Here is a 20,471-nt window from a genome sequence, read left to right on the forward strand (position 1 = left end):
GTTCAGCAGGACCTGTTCACCCGCTGGTGGATCCGTTAGCAGCTGGACCCCATTTGGCACGTTTCCCCTACCCACCTGGGACCATCCCCAACCCATTGCTAGGACAGCCACCTCATGAGCATGAAATGCTCCGACATCCAGTCTTTGGTGAGAGCATTTTATGGTCCTTGTTGGAGGCTGCCCTTTGATCTGAGCTGTCAGCTTTTCTTCTGGCTCCGAGCGTTTCCTGGGAGGTGTGGCAGCGGGGTTGAGCTGTAACTTCACTTACAACTGAAGTGGGTTTTTATTTGCCTTGTTTTGTTTGCTGTCTCCGTTTTAGGGGAGGTTAAAAAAGAAAAAAAGAAAAAAAAAAAAAAAGAAAAAAGGGCTTTGTGAGGCAGCTCTGCAGACCTCATAGCAAAAGAGTACAAATGCACAACTCTGTGTTGTAGGTACCCCTTACCCTCGGGATCTGCCTGGTGCCATTCCACCTCCGATGTCCGCAGCCCACCAGCTGCAGGCCATGCATGCACAGTCAGCAGAGCTGCAGAGACTGGCAATGGAGCAGCAGTGGTTGCACGGGCATCCTCACATGCATGGTGGTCATCTACCAAGTCAGGAAGATTATTACAGGTGAGAGGTGCCACGGGGGCTTGTGGAAACTTAAGGTTTCCTTCATCTTTGTCTGTGTGTTCCATCTGTTTTTTCTTGTGAACGAATGCCGCCTTCTTGCGTGCTGAGATATTGGCCTGATGCACTTAGAGAGGTTGGTGAAGCTGGCCTTAAACCTAATTAGGGCCCTTAGACCTAGTTAGGGCATTGATGATAGGGCAGGTTGAAAGCTGGGCCCGCGTTGCTGGCACAAGGCTTGAGTGAATTGAGTCACCTCCACCTGGGCTTTTTAGTGTGATTCTTGTTATGATTGCTGCTTCTGTATTGCTTTGTCTTCCTTGAGAGCAGTGGAGGAGGAAGGTGGGTGAGAGCTTTATGAACAAGCAGCGACAAGGAGCTCCGTAAATCAGTGAGTCTTAAGAAATGACTGAAGGGAAAAGGAGATTGGGTGTGTGAGGAATGTGAACCCTGAATTAACATTGGAGAGTGCCCACTACTCCCCACAGTGCTGTACAAGTGCAGGTAGTGGAGTGGTTCTCTTCTCAGCCTGCCTTGTCTCACAGCACCTTATTTCCTCTTGGGCAATGGCAACTGAGTGAGATGTCAGCTAAGAAGAGGAAGCCTTCAGCACCAAGCAAAGGTCATTCCACGTGTCGGCAGGTAGCAGGGCTGCGTAGGAAGCAGCATATTAAAGACCTGCCTCGCACCGCTTCACTCTGATGCTTCTGTACTTGCTGCTGCTATCCAAAATCACCCGCTGGCCTTATGCCACGAGGGCAGCCGCTCTGCCTGGAGCTGAGTGACATTTCACTTGCAACTGCAGATCAAGCTGGAGCTTGATGAGCTGGCACGAGTGATCTCACACACTTGTAAGGAGCGAAAGGTCATCGCTTCCTCCCCCAGCAGCTGCTGTTATCGCTGCTCTTACAGCGGTCCTCATTTAGTGCTGAGAGCTCAGAAGCCCATCCTGCAGCCTCTGTTCCCTTCAGGGCTCCCAGGTGAGGTTGGCAGGAAGGCATGCTGTCACTGAAGTGTCATGACACCTCCTTGGTTTGTTAAAATGAGTTTTCTTTCTCTTTCAGTCGGCTGAAGAAAGAAGGCGACAAACAGTTGTAATAAATTATTTATTTGTAATGCTGGCTATGGAAACCCCAGTCCTTGGGAAGGAGTGGAACATTTTTACATACAATAAGAGCTACAAAAGGAAAAGAATATCTTATAAAGATTTCTTTATATATTTAAAACAGAAACAACCACCCAACAAGTAGAGACTTATCAGCATAGCGTTCATTTGTAGAGAAGATTTCTCAAGACTGGTGTGGGTCTCCCTGCATGACAACGTATTCAGAAGCCTATTGAAAATACAGGACTGTGTGGAATATTCAGAGAACTTCCTGCAACCTTGGTTTTTTTTTAATTACTAGTTTGTTTTGAGTAGGTGCTAGGATTGGGCTCACAACAAGTCACTGTGCGTGAAGAGACACTCAGTGCATCTCTAGCTACTTCAGAAAAAAAAACAAGGATTGCAAGTAGGTGACATAACAAGCTCTGAATCCAAGTGCTATAATAATAAAAAAAAAATCTACTTTTATTTTAATACATTGTAGGAAATCTTCATAATTTTCAAGAGAGCTCAGTTCTGCAGCATGGCTTTTTAAGTCTGTAAATAACTTTTTTGGGTAGAGGGGAGAAACGAAACGAAACGAAACTCCAGAAACGTTTATGTTGATTTTTCAGTAACATCACAGGTTGTGAATTCCTACCTGGTATTGACAGAATACAGAGTTGATTTTTTAATAAAAAAAAAATATATATAGTTATCCCTTTAATTAAAGGGAACAATGGGTATCAATAATTTCAAATGGGTAAAAGCTTGAAATTTGGCTTGTTATCAACAATAAGCATTAAAGGGAGATGCAGGGATAATGTTGCAAATGACTGTTCTTGGTTTTTTTGTTTCTTCTGTTAGTGTTACATCTCTGTTATGCAGCTGGTTTCTGTTGAGTTGGGTTTCTCAGCAGTGCAGGTGTCCCTTGGAGCTCACTGACCCTTCTTCAGGGGTTGGTCTTCAGCACGGCCATCCTACACCTCTTTTACCCTTTGGGACTTCAATCTAACCACACTGGTTTTAGGCTATCCCTCATAGGATAACTAAGAGTTCAAAGACATAACCCTAAAATGTCTGTTTTAAAATGCTCCATGGCTCAAAGTAGCACAGCCAGAACTTCATACCGTGCATAGTTTTGGAGGTCTGCTCTCCCTGGCCTCTTGTGTTTGATGCATTTTTAAGGAAGGAGGACTGGACAACTCAGTGTTCTTAAAGCTGTTCTGCAAGGAGCAGTCTGCATTTCGTTCGGACTGTTTGAATTCCGTTTTTATAAGCAAAAACTTTGTAACTGCCACAACCGTTCTGTATCTCAGGAACTCACTGCTTTGGGCTTCACATAATACATGGACAGTAATATTTACTGCCTCCAACGCAACAGGTCCGTGCAGAGCTCCTGTTGGCTGGTTCCCACGTGGTGGTAAGAGGAGAGGGGCACGCAGGAGGCCAGGGAGCATCATTTTAGAGACTGACTGCCTAGGCAGAGAGGTTTTATGTGTTCCTACTGTTCCATGTTTGGTTGGTTTGGTTTTTCGGTTGTTCTCTTTATTTTTTTTTTGCCAGGGCAGAGGGTGGTGCAGCCAATGGACATCTGAATCTGCTGGCCGTCTGCTTCCCCATTTCCTCTCTCAGCTCACAAGCACTCTCTCTCTGCTGTTGTAGACTGTTATAAATGTGATGGTTGTGTCATAGGACTGTACTGAGCCACGTGTGCTGGAGTTGTGGTTAATGACACGTTGTGATGGAAGGCATGCACAGTGCTTTACACCACGTGGGGCTCGAAGCAGCGTCAGCATCAGTGCCCAAAGGTGTTGCGTAGCACCCAGTGACAAATTCAACATCAGGGTGTTGTAGGCCCACGTACAGAATATAAGGGAGGGGGAGGAGGGCGACTTCACTTGCTGACCTCTTGTGTCCTCTGTTGCAGATTTGGCAACGCTAAGGAACTGCAGTAGCATTTAATCAGTTCCATGCCCTGTGCACGAGCTCTGAAGGCGTTAGCAGGAGCAGCCAGTGAGGTCAGTGTGGCACCCAGCATGGTGGGCTTCCTTTGGGCACTGCTGTGCTGGCATCCGAAAGTGAATTACTCCTTTCTGAGCAGCATTTTTACCTTTTGCTTTTAGCTTTTTTTAGACAAACTCCAATATTTTGTGTTTTTTTTTTTTGTTCACGTCATTCAGCAAAAAAGCACTGAAACTTCCATTTTAGACCTGTGATTAACTACAGCTTTAGTCTGCAGTGGCATTTGAAGCCATCCTGGTGTTGGATGCCCTGTTCAAACAACCCAGACCTGGTTTTCTTTCAGAAATCTCTCTTTTGTTTTTCCTCAGTTTTGAAAGTTTTTCAGTTTTCAGTTTTGCTTTCGTGTTTTTTGAGAAGTCTCTCTTGTTCTGTGTCGTCATGGTTGAGCTTGTTTCACTGCACCGTTACAGCAGAGTGTACATTCTGACTGCTACATTTATATATATCTTGAAGCTTAATGTATATATGAGTAGTTTGCCATGGGATAACACAGTGTAAACAGAGTAGAAACCCAGAAATCGTGACTTCTGTGTTCTCTCCATTTGAGTATTTTGTAATTTTTTTGAAATATTTGTGGACATAAATAAAACCAAGCTACACTACAGCAGCCAGGTTCTGCCTGCAAGCAGATGTGTCTGTTGATTGCTGTGGGTAGGAGAAGCCTGTTTCCAACCAGAGAAATGTGGGACGGCCCTTCTTGCTGTTCCAAGGCTCATCTCACCTCTTTCTTTGCTTGACTTTTTCCTCCTTGGAGATGATTTTGTTTCTAACACACAGCACAGACAGCAGCACCACGTCCAGCTCAGGAACTCAGTGCCTGCCCAGGGCTGCTGTGTGCTCTGCAGCCACGAGATGGGGAGGAATGGATGTAGAGGGATGTTGGGCTGGTGAGACCTCAGGGAGTTTGTGTCTGCAGTGGTAATGCATTGTGAGCACAGGGGGTAAAGAAGCTCTGACTGCATCAGGTGGTGAAGAGCAGCAGAACAGGATGGTCCTTCAGCTCTGCTCGCATTTGCAGAGCGGGGAAGGCTTGCATATGAAACAAAGGTGTTGGAGGATGCAGAAGGGAAAGCCAGTCCTGATGGCTCACGGGGACGGGTAGCCTTCACTTCGGGTTAATGGTACGCTATATATACACAAGGAACGAAGGATTTTCGTGCCTCGTGTTTTCTTAGAGGCGGTACTTTGTGCCGGTGAAGTGAACGCTGGGGCGTCGCATTGGGGAGCAGCCGGGAAGCAGCGGCGCGAGCCCCTCACCAGCGCCACCTGGCGGCAAGGGCGGGAGTTACCAGGCGTGGTGCTCACGAGCGCCACCTGGCGGCACGGGCGGGAATCAGCGCGCGTACGCCACGCGCGAGCGCCACTTGGCGGCCGCGCTGCGGAGGGCCTGGAACGTTCTAGAGTGCGCGGGCGGGCCGGAGCCGTGCCCAGCTGCCATGCGGACCGCCGGGCTGGGAGGAAAGCTCGGCGTGTTGCATGCTTGTGGACGGCAATGCGGCACCGGGCAGCGTCCCTCAGTGTCCTTCAGGCAGCCGACGACCCTGCGGTGCTGCGATGGACCCCCGCGGACAGCCCCGTTCGTGCAGTGCCAACAGGTGTGCAATGGGGGAGGGAGGCTGAAAGCACGCCCTGCTTTGCTGCGAGCACGCCCAGCTCTGTCGTTAACAAAGTGGCTTTTCCTTGCGCCAAAGCACAGCAAGGATGCACAGCTGGCTTAGCATAAGACTTACCAATGGGTCTCGTTGCTGTGGATGGCTTTGCTGGGTGTTTTCTGCTCCTGGGTGCTGTTCTGTGCAATGTCAGCATAAGGGCTCTGTACAGCCTTGCTTGGCTCACAGCACGGAGCTGCAGGGCTGCATGGTGCATGGGAAACGTGTGCATGGGGAGGAGTTGCAGTGGGACGGGGGCATTGGCTTTGGAAAAGAGCTTTGTGTGATAGCAGCGCTGCGTTTCACATTGCATGAGGTTTTGCTGGAGCAGACCATGAATCCAGGGTGTGAGATGCAAGTCTGCCATTGCAGATCGATTGGATGAAACTCACTGGCAAAGCACAGGCAATTACAAGTCAGGGAGTCGAATGTTTGTGGCCTGGTAGTGCTGCTGAATGCATCCATCAGAACGTGCAGCCACAGCTTCATGCTATTTGCCTTTTTCTACCCTCCTCCATCCACCAAGCTGCTGCATTGAGGCCTGGCCTGCTCTGAATTTTATTGCAGGTGGTATTGATTACCCAGGTGAAAATAATTCCTTTTCTTCCCTGTTCTGGTGGTTCGGTTTCCAACTGGAAACTGGACTGAAGCTGATGGCAGGATACGTATTCCTTTCTGACAGATTAAGCAGTGAGGCATAATTGCATTGGTTATTCTTGCATCTGCTGCTTTTATTCGTTCAAGCATTGCATAGTCCTGGTGTGAAGGAGCCTCTCAATGCCCGCACCGCTGCCTGCTGTTGGTCACTGCTGTTGGTGGGGGATGTTGGTGCTCTGCAGCATAACCGAGTCTGTGCATCAAACCCTGCTGTACCCAATGGGGCATCGGGCAGCTGGTGCTGGTGCTCTTGTGTCACTGCTGGGTATTGCTTTGCTGCTGATGCTGTGACTTCAGAGCTCGCTGTGCTGGCAGTGGTGCGCGCAGGGCTGTTTTCCCTTGTTGTCCTTCTGAGCTGCTTACAGCAGAGCTCCTGGTTTCACTCATTCCTTCTGGAGACAAACCTGGGGGCAGGAGCTGTTGGGAGCACCTTCATCTAAATGTAAATGTTGGTTCCCTGCCTTGGGCTGCCTGTCAGAAGTGGCTACAAGTTAACACTCCCAATCAATTCGTCCCCTTTAAGAAATGGTCTTTTATATGCTTATTGCAAACGTGTTGTTCTGGGGTAATAGGACCACGTTTGTTTTGTAAGCTGGTGCCTCTGCTGGAATGAGAAATAGAAGAAGGGGAAAATGATGTGAGGCTGCGTGGGGTGGGCACAGCTCAGGCTCTTGGGTTTGGTTTTGGGTGACCTCCTTGCACAGAGCCCACTGGAGAGAGGACCAGTCCATGGCTCCAGGCCTCCCTGGGAGCCCCTTGATGTGCTTGGGTCCGTGGTTTCCCCAATCCATGCAGGTTCTGTTTGGTTCTGCTACACATTTCAGCCACATTCTGCTCTCCCTGTGGATAAAACAGAGAGAAAGAGGCTGGCTCGCCCTGAATCCTGGCTCCTGTTTCCCAGCCGTGGGTGCCAGGCTGATGTTCTCCACCTGATGGCAGCAGATGCTCAGGAAAGGACTGCAGCCCTCTCTACCCGTGGGCTGTTTCCGGGGGCTGGGGGTCTCACAGCAGTCGGTCAGAAAGAATGGTTGAAAGCAAATTAATGACGGTTGTAATTAGCTGTGTTTTGCAATATCTCTAATTATCGGTGGCAAACTCTTGGGGGGTTGGAGCAGAGCCGTGTCTGTACTGGGAGTACCAGCTGTGTTTGTCAGTGCTGCAGAGAGCGCTCTGTGCTGGAGCATGGAGCAGCCATGGGTGATGCAGAGGGACCCAGCAGCCAGCACCTGTGGTGTCTGTGTGTGTGAATGCAGTGAGTGTGTGTATATATGTGTGCTGAATTGGTGCATGGTGCCACTTGTGCATGCAAATCCGCCAGCAGAATGTGCGTTGGGTCCGGTCTCGATGTTGAATCTAAGCAGTGAAATGCCTTTTTTGTGTCCCAGTTGGTTGCCCTGCTTATTCAGGCAGAGCTTGGTGCTCATTTTGCTGGTGTTTGGTGCTGGGTTCTCTGCAGGCTGTGTCCCCAGGACTGGGAGTGCTGCTGCAACTGCTTGGAGCCTTTCCTGGGCAGCTGAGCCTTTGCAGCCTGTGTTGGAGTGGGGGGAGGAAATTCATGTGTCCTTAGCAGGGCCTGCTTTGAGTTGCCTCTTGTGTGATGCTACGTGGGGCTGGGCAGCCTGTCCTCCCCTTCTGCAGGGGTGAGAGATGGCTGCTGTTAATTCTGTGTAGAGACTGAGTGCTAGGTTAAACGTGATATTAGTTCTGCATGCTGATACCTGGACTCGTGGGGTAAAATGCATCCATTCAGGTGGTGTCTTTGGGCAGTCTGTATGGATGCTGAGTGCTTGCTGTGAATTGCAGTGCCTGTGTTCTGTCTGCATCCACGAGCTGTGGAAAGACACCCACTCTAATTAGCAGCCACTGGGGAAGGAGCTCACTTGTGAGCACTGGGATGCAATAAATAAAATACTAACTAGAGGAGGTGGTGAGCCAGGAGGGACAAACGGGGCTGCACAAAAGCTCTCTAAGAAAGAGGAGCCCACAGTAAGAGGGGAAGCTTGGAAGCACGCACTGTGCTGTGCTTGCTGATGCCCATGGAGCCTGGGGCTGCTGTCAGTCCTGTGCACGTCACCCTGCTTCTCTTTTCCCACCGGCAAAGGAAAAGATGTGAGGATGTCCCAAAATACGCGGTTTGATGGAAGTGAATTTCACATGGAGTGTGAGAGTCGTGTGCGGCTGTTTGGAGGCGATGGGAGCCCTCACACAGACTGATTCCATGGAGCACCTAAGAGGAGAGCCGCTAGGTGGGGCAGAGCAAGGTCACACGAGTCCTCCGAGGGCAAAGGAGCAGCTGAAAACTCATTTTGGTTCTTAACAGGAAGGCAGCGAAGCGACTAAAAAGTGGGCGTGATGTGTTGAGATAATCTAATATAAAAAGGTGCCCTGGAGGCAGAAGGGGCCCCGTTTAAAACCATCAGCAGCCGTGGAAAGCCTTATCAAGAGCAGCAGGAAGATGGAATCATCAATGCCAGAAGGAGAGCGGTTCAGCGCAGCAGCAGGCGGCGCGATGGTGTGAGTTGGGTTGTCCGAACCCTGGCTGCTGGGGAAGGTGGTGGCCCTCCTTGCTGTGGCATGTGCTGGAGCAGGGCACGGTGTGTTGTGCATTGCACTGTGGCTGTGCTGAGCACTCGTGTTCCTCAGGCAGGAGTTCGTTGTCACCGGTAGGCGTGCATGTGTCCACCTGTACTGACACAAATACTTAATGTGCGTTTAGTGCAAATAGAAATACACCAAAAGAGGTGTGAGAGGAGGAGCAGGGGCTGGGAGGGGAGGGTGGTGGTGAGGAGCTGCTCCAGGACTGCAGCAGGAAGCAGCAAAGACACCCAGAGCAGCGAGCGCCCGGCACGTCTGAGCTTGCAGGCACTGCTCTGATCGTGGCATGACGGAAATGGGACAGAGGTTCAGTGTTACCACTGGCTGAGCGCAGGATAATGAGGGCACAGACAACCGTGGCTGGGCTCATTAGCCATTCTGCTGCCCAATTAGGCTAGGAGCTAATTGCTCATTAACGAGCCTGGACCTGCTGAGGCAGCTGGGCTTCCCTAGAAGTCACGGCTGGAGCCTCAGCGGAGAGAGGGTAGAACAGAGGCACGGTTTGAAGCCAAGGAAATGGAGAAATTCTGCTAAGAAAGGGCTGTGCTGCTCTGCTGCTGCTCCCTGGGGACAGCAGTTCGATCCCTGGCACCGCCGCTGCCTGAAAGGCACGGCAATTAGCCTGGCATCCTGCAGCCCTGCCGATAATGACACGGACAGGGAGATGCTCAGGAGCTTAGGGTGAAAGGTTATTCTGACCTGCGTTTTCCTCTGAGCATCCTCTGGAGAGAGGCCGAGCTGCTGGCTGGGAGGTGTGGTGGTTGGAAGCACAGCAGTCACAGCACAGGGTCAGCAGTGGGACTGCAGGGAAAGCGGAGTGCTGTGCTGGAGCAGCCAGCAGTGCCTCCTGGAGAGGAGAAGCTGGAAGCCGTGATGTGCTTCTACCTGCATGCATCAGCTGCCCTGTAACATGGGCTTGTATTTAGTTTGGCACCCTGTGGTGCCAGCAGGGTCCAGGTCCCACCTTGCTGGTGGCACAGCATCCCTTCCCTCCATCTCCATACCTGCAGGTCTTTCATTTACCTTGTGCTACATGCGACGGGGCCGGAATGAGAGCAGCGATGGGACGAAGGCACCAGCATCCTATTTTAGCTTGCAGACTGTCTGTCTGTAGGACAAGCAGAGCAGTGCTAGTCTGGGCTTCACACTGCGTGTCTCCTGGAGCCGGCCCCGCGCCTGCTATGGCAAGAGGTGGGGAGGGAAGGAATGCGTTTCTCATTATGAGCTGCAGCCTGAGAAGAGAAATCCCCCTCCTCCCCCCCCCCAGGTTCTCTGCCCCCCAGCAGCTCGCTGATTATTTTTGGCTGAGGATGGAAAGCACAGCTATAGCATTTTTCCCATAGGGGAGTGACCCACGCTGGAGGGGACTGAAGCCTGAGCTGTTCTCTTCGTGCTCTTTCAGTCCGTGGCCATGCTTTGCACACCCGCAGCCCCTTTTCTCCCGGCACACCATGGCCTGTCATCCTGCCTGTGAGCAGCTGCAGGAGATGTGCTTGGGGCAGCAGGCAGAGCAGGGCTGTGCTCTGCACCGTGACCTGGGGCTGGCAGTGCCTGGTGCAGGGGGAGCAGCACAGCAGCTGTCCCAGGTCCCCCCTTCAACCCCCCCCCCCCCAACCCTCAGGCAAGCCCCACGCGCTGGGGAGCAGCCCAGCTTGTTTTCTCAGCTAATAGAAAGCACATGAGGAGTGCAGCAGGCACGGTGACAGCTGCTGGGAATGATTCACTTGGGACACAAACAGGAACTGATCCCTAGGCAGAGCCCAGCCGCTGCTCGGGGGGGGGTCCGCCAGCTTCACAGCCCCCACCCCAGCCTGACTCACTTCCTCCAGCCTTGCCAGTGCTTGGTGTAGGAGGGCACAAAACCTCCGTTCCCCCCCCCTTACCCAACCTCTGTGCTTAGGCTGCAGTGTGTGATCTGCAGGGGAGGCTGCCCAAAGGTCTCCAAGCAGGAATAAATCTGACGTTGTATTGAGCCAGCAGCGGTGCAGGCTGCACAGGAAAAAAGGGGAATGTTGGTGCTGCAGGGTTGTGCAGTGCACAGTGTGGGGATGGCTTCTGGTTGCAGCCCGTTTTCTGGGGTGCACTTGTATCCCTTGCTGGCCCCTGTTAATTAATGTTCTGCTGTTGTCCTGAGTCCTTGGATGGTGAAGGCTACCTGTGAGATGGCTTGCGTTGGGTTTTACCTTTTTCTTACAGCTTGTCTGACAGATTTAGTGCTTGTTTCAAAGCCTGATGTGCTGCGAAGGAGTGCAGTCTCAAAGGGCGAGGCTGGAATGTCTCAGGGCATTGCTGGCTTGCTAGGAAAGTCAAACTGATTTTCCCATCTTGAGGGAAACTCCCTGGGTTGGATTGGTGGGAGCTGCCTGGACCTGGGGCAGCCAGGCCCTTAACTCCCTTCCAGCAGGAGGGAGCACAGCTCTTGGGGCAGCAGGCAGAGCAGACAGGGAAGAATCTGAGCAAGGGCTGCAGCAGACACTTGGATGGACCCCTTGATCCAGGCGTTGCTTTTTTAAAGCAGGAGGACCCTGGTTTGGGAAGCCTAGCTGTGCATGCAGCAAATCCGGGCACCTGCTCCATCTCAGGCTGCGCTCCGGAGCCGTGCGTCACCCAGAGGAATCCCAACACGAAGCCCAGCTGGCGCCGACCCGGGGTTGAGCTCTGAAATCAGAGCTGGCACCTCGTGCTCAGCAGCCTGTCCTGTCCTGGCTGCCCTAGCTGGGTGAGAGCTCTCTGCCCCCCAGTCTGCTCCCCAGCTCTGCCCTTTTGCACTGACGCTGCCCTTGGAGTCGGGCCTGGCAGGTGGGATGCTGTCACTGAGGCTGGAGCAATATGGCACGGTTGAAAAGCACTCACATCATCCCTCCTTCCCTAAACCCCTCACATTCTTTCTGTGGCCGCCAGGCTGCCTGGATACCACTCTCAGCTGTCAGGGGATAATAGCCATCGAGTCCTAATTACAAATCACCCCGGCTGGGAGTTCCATCTGGGTCTGCTCTGGGGGGGGGACTGAAAAGGGAGGGAGCGTAGGAGAAATGCTGCACAAATGTGATGCTCAGAAGCATCCAGGCCTCCAGACCAAAATAGTCCACGGGCTGCAGGGCCTGAGGCTGTGGGAGGCTCTGCAGCACAGCGCTGTGAGATGTGTGCTTGCCTCGTTCAGCCCTGGGAGCTCTGAACTGGAGAGGGCAGATGGACCCAATCGCAAAGCATCTCCTGTCCGTCCTTCATCCATCAGTCCCCCTTGAACCTCCTGTTTGGCTCCCTGCAGGGAGAGGGCAAGCTGAAGAGGTTGCGTTAGCTGGAGCATCTCCAGTGCAGACTGTGGAGACCTGCAGGGTGTCCACGACAAAGTGCTCGAAGGCACCTGCAGCTGCCTGCTGCCTCCAGGGCTGCGCTCTTTGCTTTCCCCACTGGCTGTCAGCAGCGCTCAGAAACACTCCTGAAGCAAAGTGTCTCCCAGGTGCAGGATCCTGCAATGCAGCTTGCAGCCCCGCAGCGTTGCTCTCCCCAGGAGTTACCCAAGGGCAGCCCCAGGCCAACGGCCGCCGCCGCTTCTGCATTTCTCCTGCCGCGTTCCAGCCGAGGTCAGGCAACCTCGTGGCTTTTGCAGTCTCGTGACTGCTGGGGAGATTTAATTTTCAAAGCGTTCCTGACATCCCCTGGGATCGACCTTGGCTGAGGGCCGGGGCCCGTGACCGCCAGGAAGAGCTGTGCGAAGGCCAGGCTGATGAACAGCTCGCTGGGTTCCAGCAAGGAAAGAAAGAAAAGAAGCAAAGCAATGGGGGGTTGGGGGGGGGGGAAGCGACCCACAGCCCTTTCGGCCTTGGGCAGGCTGAGCGATGCCTGCAGCAATGCATAACCTGCTGCTGACACAGCACTGCAGTGCCTGGGGGGGGATGTGTGTGTGGGACCCATCCCCTGGCACACAGATGCTGGGAATCTGCTGCCTGGCACCGGAATGGGTTTGTAGGTGCAAAGAGGAGCCTGCAGGGTGAGAAGTAGGGGAGGAGGTGGTGATTTCAGACAGGGGGTGTGGATGTGGGGAAGCAGGGAGGCTGCAAAGTCTGAAACCCTCCCGTGTTTCTGTAGGCATGACTGCAGAAGCCAAACCAGCAGTGGTTTTGGTTTTAACCTCGTGGAATGCAAACATGAGGAGCGTGTTGGCACGGATTGGCACAGCAGTGTTTGGGTCTGTGGGCGAACATGAGATGCAGTTCCTGTGTATGGCCAGCACGGCTGCTGGGTTTCCTGAAGGCTGCTGCAAATGGTAACTTAAAAAAACCAAACTAATCGGGGGAAGGAGGAATAGCATTCAAAATATGGAACACCTCATAAAGCTGGGGAGGTAGGAAGCAAGGCTAGCAGGCACAGCCGGAGCTTGGACTTGCAGGAGGAATGGTGTACAGTACATAAAGCCCAGGGAATCGGCTCGGGGTGCAGGCTAATGAGCTTTTTAATTAGCTGCAAATGCAAGCGAGGCTGAAAACCCAAATAAATAAGTAAATTAAAGATTTTAAAGGCTGAACGCAATCAATGAGGGGGTCAGCATTTCAAATATTAAATCTCCAAGGCAGTTGAATTTACAGCAGGTTAGCAGCGCTGGGGCTGGGCTGCCCTTTGGAGGAAGAAGGTGCTGTTCTTTGGGCCAGCAGCCCTCTGGCTGGATCATGGCACCTGCAAACCCGTTCATCATGCCGTGCCTGGGATGTCCTGTGGGGCATCCCACCCCAGAGCAGCGTTTGTGGCTGTGCAGCAGTCTTGGGTTACGTGGTGCAATGGGAATATGGGGCAATGGGGCATGGCCAGCATAACCCTCCTCCTTTTTGCATCCTGGGCAGAATAAGTGCTTGTCAGAAGCAATTCTTAATCAACCAGCGTGTCCCCTCGTGCCTTTGCAAGGAGGCAGAGCAAGAGCAGAAGCTGCTCTTCATTATGCTGATGCCCCTGGCTGCCCTCAGGAAGGGGGAATGCAAAGCAGCTTCAGACCCGCCAGCATGGGGAGCTTGGAGAGCTCGAAGCAGCGTTGGCATGCGGACAATCATCGTGTCTCAGTGTGTTTGGAGCAGAAGGAAAAGCATTTGCACGTGTGATGTACTGCTGGAGTTTGCACCCAGGCTTTGGTAGTAACAAAAAAGGCCACGTGTGAAGCTCTGATAGCGACTCACTCGTGGAAAAAATAACTGCATTTGCAAAAGCAAGGCAGCAATACGCAAATTCAGAGCTGCTGGAGTTTGGATGCGTGCTGTAAGGGCCAAATGGGTTTGTTCAGATGGTGATTTACTGAGACTTGTGTAAAGGAGGGGGGGAGAGGAAGGTTCCAGCCCCCGGTGGCCTTGAAAGCGATCTGGCAGCGCCTGCTGGCTCCGTGTTGATGGATTTGCTGTCACGTCTCCCTGGCATGAGGTGACAGATTTCTGTGTCGGGTGAAGCCAGAACCAATAGCCATCCATCACCGTGAGGACGGGCAGGAGCAGCGGGGAGGCACAGCCAGGCGGCCACAGGACCCGGTGAGGGGCTTCCCTGCCCTTCTTTCCTTGTCAGCAGCATCATGGAAACCAGTCCTGCACTGCATACAGAGTGTGGGGGTAGTGGGGACGGAGGGCTCCTCGGGATGCTCCTCTTGGGATTTTTATTACTGTGCTGTGTCACCTGCATTGCATTATCCAGCAATTGGGGGAAGGCTCCCAGGGCTGCTGGCAGCCAGTCCTAGCAGATGGAAGGGCAGGTTGGCTGTGCTGCAGCTGGCTGGGCTCTGCCCGGAGCCTTGTCAGCTCTGCCCACCTCTGTGCATGAGCAGCAGAGCCAGAGCTGGAGCTCTCTGCTGCATCCTGCCTGCGGGAGAATGCTGCTCCTTATGGCTCCCTCTGAGATGAAGTTCCAAGATTGGAGCTGCCTGTCCTGCCGTTTTACTCTTCAAGTTCCATTTCAGAGCTAAACCTGAGGTAAAGGCAATGCTGCATCCATCCAGACTTGTGGTGCTGGGTGGAAAAATGCTTTCTCTATCCATGCAGGTGGGCAGGAGGAGCTGCCTTGTTGCTCTTTTCCCCAGCATGATGCACGTGGAGTCTGAGCTCAGGTGGGTGGTGCAGTGCTGGGCAGGACCTGATGCTGCCTTACTGCCTTCAGGTGGCTCTGTTCTTTCCCTGGGCTCTCCCTACAGTTTCCAGTGTTGGGTTGTGACTCTGTATGAGGTGTTCATTTCTAAGTTGCTCCTACAAAGAGCAAAGAGATGGAAAAAAAAGCCTTGCAAGCAAAGAACACAAGAGTGTTCCTTTAAGCTGAATTAGCATGCACTTGGGCTGCCGTTGCTTCTCCCAGGCCTCAGACTTTGCATCTGTTTTTAGATTTGCAATAGGCTAATGTGCTTTGACACTGCACCCCTCTGGGAAGCTGTCAGCAGGCAGTGTCAATATTTCCTTCCCAAAAAAACCCTAAGCATCAGCCCACCACCCTCTAACGCATTGCTTTACAATATGCTTTACAGAATTAAATTACAGAGCATGAAGAAGACATTCCCAAATTCCACCTGCTCACACCTTGCATCCCCAGAGTCTGTTCATGTGGTTGTCCATCCTTTTCCATCTCCTCTTCAGAAGGGAGGATGCACCCGGAAGCTGTGATGCTGCTCAGCAAGACCTGGACTGGTTGGAGAGTGGGACAGGGAGAAAGCTGATGAGGTTTAACAAGAGCAAGGGTAGAGCTGTGCACCTGGGGGGGGAATAACTGCATGCACCAGTACAGGTTGGGTGCTGGAAAGAAGCTCTGCAGAGAAAGACCCGAGGGTCCTTTCTTTTGGAGTGAGAAGGATACGGGGCTTGGACATACAGGAGTGAAGGCTGCATGAAATGTGCTCCCAGGAGAGCCTTGTGATTGTATGGCAAGCAGCAGCAGTGGTGGAGGTGTGCTCTCCCCTGGCTCTGGCATTGCTGCTGGGGAAGTGAAAGTCACACTGCTGCTTTCTTTCCAGCTGGACAGTTCTGTCCATGGAGAGAGAATGAGAAAGGATACAAATCCATCCTGACTCACTCCGGTACCTGACATGCACTGTTAGCATCACCTCTGGGATGCTCCTCACCATCCCTGGCCCAGCAGCTGTTTGATTCCTCAGAGCCCTTTTGCTCAGCTCCCGTCACCCCGTGCTGTCAGCTAACTGACACACAGCTCTTTGCTATCCTTGCTTTTATTTTGGGTATGTATGCAAGAATCAAATTCACCACTTTGTAAAGGGCTGAGGTGAAGTTCTCGAGCTGATAGGGCTTAATGAGAACTGTAAATAGTTCATTGTTCAGCAGCAATCTGCATCCCTTAAAGATGTCTTGCTGAATTAGCAGCATTGGGTTATTGATGTTGTGCTGTTCTACCCTTAAGCAGGCCTTCAATAAGCCAGTCATAAGTTCTCCCATGGAGATTCTGGTGCCTGCTGAGGCTGTGTTCTGATTGCCTCTGGAAAGGGCTTTCTGAACAGGAGCCTCTCCCTTGTCCTCCATGGCAAAGGAGAAGAGAAGGTACACAGTTAATTCTCTTACTGCTTCAAGTGGACTGAAGGCTTATAAACATGCGTACATCCTTCTTAATTGTGTATCCTTCGTGCTCATGAGAATCTTTATTGCTAGGTGTGTTTCTTGTATTTTCTTACTACTGACTCATTTCTCATTTGAACCTCATGGCATGGACAATATTCGAAGTGTCCCACGCCTTAAGGGGGGCAGCTGCCTCTCTCAAGGATGCAAATGTTATGGTTCTTTTCTGAGCCGTCCTGACTTCATCCTGCCTTCCCTGAAACTCATACACACCAGAGTCCATTGCAGCAGCCGGGGTGACTCCCTGGTCAGCACTGTGGCTTTGGGGTTTGCTCCTTCCCAACAGAAAACCAAAAAGCCCTACAGATTGCCGTGTGCTTTCTTGCTCTATTGCACATTGCCAGGCAGAGGAATTCCCCAGGAAGGCAGCAGGTGGAAGGCAGTCCTTCCTATGGTGATTTAACCACAGCACTCCCCCTGTGTGATGGTGGGCAGCTCTCAAGAAGTGTGGGTTCAGTCAGAGGCTTTTAGATGAACCCTCACTGAGGCATCACAGCTCCGTTCAAATGCAGGGAGGAGATGAAAGGCGAAGCTTCAGCGCGGAGCTCATCCTCAGGCAGGGCAGAAAATAGAAGCGCTGATTTCTCTGGGCCTTTCCTCTGCCTGGAGATGCTCCGTTGGCCAGAATGTCACTTCTCATTTTCTCTGTGCTGTTTTCTCTCCTCTGTTCTCATTAACCCCTTCCTCCGTGCAGACCCAGCACAGCTCCGCCTGCAGCCAGCACTGCTGTGGGATGCTCCTCCTGCTTCCCTCAGCTGCAATCTTCCATAGATCTGCTCTTTTCTGGGAGCAGTCTACCTTGCTTAGATCTCTCTGATGTCTCCATTTCTTATGCATTGTAATATCAATACTGTCATTCAAGTCCAGATCTCAGGGACTTCCAACATGCTCAACTCCTTGGGTACCTTTCAGTACCATCCCTTGGTCACTCTGCACTTTCATTCCTCAACTGTGCAACCTCTGATGTGTGTCCATCAACGCAGCAAGGCCTCACAATTTGCTGGCTCTGCATGGATCATGGAAGCATTTGGTTCTGGTAATTGGGAATCCAAAGTGGCACATCACCATCGCGCGCTGCAGCGCTGTGCAACTCCCAACTTGTGACTCTTTCCCAAGGTGGCCATGAGGGGCACTGCAGGGTAAGGAATGGGGACACCCACAGTGCCCCAGGGAAGTTTGGCTTCAGAGGATGCCATTGGGGCACAGCAGTCCCTGCAACCACAAAATGGAGCAGCTCTCAGCTGGGTGAGAACCGTGCCCATGGCTGGGCTTTGAGACAGGTTTGTGTGTGTCTGCGGGTGCAGAGGGGACCCGAAAAGAGCTTTGCAACAGAACCACAAAGCAAATGGAAGGACGTGCGTGTTGAGATGAATGAAAACGTGCACCTCAAGGTGTGGTGTGTGTCAGTCTGTTGTATTGCAGCAGGCACAGGCGTGTGCATGTGCTCACCTCTCTGCATGCATGAGTGGGTGGCCAGGTGCACACAGGAGTGCCCCTGGGTCCTTGCATTGTGGAGTGTGCAGTCGAACAGGACTTGTAAGTTGCGTGGCAGTAGGACAACCTGCTTGGAAACCACGGCAATCCAAGGCATGTCCTTAAAGGAATTTAATAAAACAGAACAGCTGAATGCATCATTATCGATGTTTGGATTTGAGCGTACCAAGGGTCTTGCTGCAGAGGCAATGTTTTCTCCTTGGAATATCATTCAGGTTGAGGCAGGCAGGCAGGCTGGCTAATTTGGTTTGAATGAGCACTCTCTGGAGACAGCACGACTACATGCTGCCCTCAGCACCTGCAGTGCTCACCTGCAGCGTGGTGGGATACAGCATGATGCATGGCAGCTGGGTGCTGAGGGCTGCGCTCTTCAGCTCTGGGCAGTGGAGCAGCACTGAATCTCCTCTTGCAGGCTCTGCTTTCTCAGGAGGGGGAGCAGAGGAGGGGGGAAGCAGAGCCATCACCTGCCCGAGGTCTCATCTATCACCTTGAATTGTGTCGCGGGATAAAATTACTCATCCAAACCTAATGATAAATTAAATCAAACTTGGAGTAAAGAGGATTAATGGGCTGTGCGCGCACATGCACACGTTTGGCAAGGAGGCTGTGAACCCAGGGAGGTTTGAAATGCCTGCTGGAGCTGATGGAGCCGATCACAGGGTGGGCTGGGACTTTGCATCCCTGCACAGAGTGCAGCTCCCACCCAGCCATGGTGGAGGTGGCTGCTGGAGGAATCTGAGCTACGTAAGAGTTTATCCTTGGGGAGGATAAGGGCCCGGTGTGGGTGGGGTAAGCATTGAAGGAGGAGAGCTTCTAGTAAATGACTGCTTAAGCTGTAAACATATTTAATGAAGGCCAACAGCATCTGTGTTGTTCCTGCTGAAATAGCGGGCTGGGTAAGAGCAGAGACTTGCAGCATGAACTGAGTGGGAATGTTTGGCTGTTGCAGCCGTCAGCTGCCAAAGCACAGGATGCAACAAATCCCAGAGCTTGTGTTTGCCTGGGGCTGGGAGCTGGGGGGCTCAGGTCCCCTTTCTGTGCCCACAGCTCTGCGGGCTCTAAGCTAAGCTGGGCTGGGGAAGCAGTCCCCGGGACTCCCTTCAGCCTTAAGATCCATGTGTGTTACTTGAGTGAGTAGCTGGGAGGCTCTGATTTTATGTGCCTGCTAAGTAATGCAGGGCTGAGCACACATGGCATCACCAGGACGTGGCGTGCGTGGAGCCGGCTCAGCTCAGTGCTGTCTGGGCACGAGGGCACTGAGGTGCTCCCTCTCACCCAAACCAATCCAATCACGTTGCCCTATCATCACCTGACAACGCTTTTAAACATCAACAGCCTCATAAAGCTTTTCCTAATGTACAGCAGATGCCATCAGGACTCCGGTTATTCGCTTCACTTGGGGAGGGGGGGGAAAAGAAATAACAAAAAACAAGAGCCAGCCTTCCTCCAGCCCACCACGCAGAGCTTCCATAACAAACGTGTGCGTGGGGGGGTGGTACATCCCCAAAGCAAACAGGGTGTTTCGCTCCCGCTCTCTGGTTTGGCTAAAAAAAGCAAACAGACCGCAGAGGAAACGCGTCACGGTGCAAAACCGTAACCAGATGGAGCGTGGGAGGGCAGGGGGGGGGGTTCTGCGGCACAAAATGCGTGTTGGAGGGCTGGGAGTCCTCCCCAGGGTGGGCTGAGGAAGGGGAAAGCCCAGCACCGAAACCGAAATGCTGGGGGCTGCGGGTGGAAAGTGAGATGGGGTGGCACTCGCAAAGCATCTCGCCCAGCTCCTTTCTTTTTCTGTGCTGTTGCCGCGTGCTGCTTTCTCTTCTCCCCCGCTTTTGTCTCTGTAAAATGTACATTTCCCTCTGGTGAGGGGGTCAGCAACCAGGAGGCCCCACGTCCCTCAGTGTGGGGCTCTGAGCAGCCAGGAATGGGGCATGTTGGCCACAGAGCCAGCAGCAATGGCAGGAATGCAGAGGTATTGGGAGGGCTGTGGGGTGTTACAGTGTGTGTGAGCGGGGAGGCTGGCAGTGAAAACACATCAAGATCATACAGTCAATCATTAGGGCTGGAAAAGGCCTCCAGGAGCATCACTGTCCCCAAGTGCCACATCTGTGTGTTCCTTGAATGCCTTCAGGGATTTGGTGACTGCGCTGCTTCCCCGAGCAGCCTGGCTGATGTCACACATCCATCCTCCAGCCTTCAGAAGGGCTGAGGGATTCTTCCAGCGGGGCAATTCCCATCTGTTTGGATCCCAGGAGCAGTGATAACCTGGCCCTGCCAGCCAGGGCTGTGTGAAAGGCTTTGTGCAAGGCTGCAGGTGGGGAGCATGGGGAAGAGTGAGTGAGAGCCGTTAATTAGTGCGACTGAGCGAGCATAGGCAGGAAGGTTTGTGAAAAAGGTATGGCAGGGCTGATTGATAGGAACCCGGGGAAGAGAGGGGTGTCTGAACGACGAGTGGAATGAAAAGCAGTGTGTGACAGCTGCAGGGGAGAGGTTTGTGGGATGCGGTGTGTGGAAATAGAAGATGGAGAGTGGTGAGGTTGCAGAGTGGGGCTGCCAGCAGTGAGAGGTAAGGGAGCCTGGGGGTGTGCGGGGAGTCTGAGCTTGGGGATGGAGGTGGATGGAGGGAGCAGTGGGTAGGGAGGCTTCATGGAGGGCCGGAGAGGGGCAAGGTGTGCTCGGGGTTTGGGTGCTTGGAGGGTTTGGCTCGTGCACTGCTTTGGCAATGCTGAGAGCTCTGTCCTGTCAGCATGGCTGATGTGGCTGCAGACTGTGTGCTGCAGG

The 20,471-nt window shown here is 52.7% G+C and overlaps 1 protein-coding gene across 4 annotated transcripts in view; it reads left to right on the plus strand.

Moving 5' to 3' along the window:
- RERE (arginine-glutamic acid dipeptide repeats) overlaps nucleotides 1-4,322 on the plus strand; it is a 168,130-nt gene extending 163,808 nt beyond the window's left edge. For all 4 annotated transcript variants that reach the window (XM_042831792.1, XM_042831794.1, XM_042831793.1 and 1 more), the window contains 3 exons: nucleotides 1-147; nucleotides 432-612; nucleotides 1,674-4,322. In XM_042831792.1, the coding sequence (XP_042687726.1) occupies nucleotides 1-147; nucleotides 432-612; nucleotides 1,674-1,707 (362 nt within the window). In that variant the 3' untranslated portion in view covers nucleotides 1,708-4,322. The remainder of the gene's footprint in view (nucleotides 148-431; nucleotides 613-1,673) is intronic.
- Nucleotides 4,323-20,471: the final 16,149 nt, after the last annotated feature.

The sequence above is a fragment of the Centrocercus urophasianus genome, unplaced genomic scaffold (genome assembly GCF_019232065.1).
Source record: "Centrocercus urophasianus isolate 14NV4802_14NV808 unplaced genomic scaffold, USGS_Curo_1.0 seq_36, whole genome shotgun sequence".
In the NCBI taxonomy this organism is placed as follows: Eukaryota; Metazoa; Chordata; class Aves; order Galliformes; family Phasianidae; genus Centrocercus; species Centrocercus urophasianus.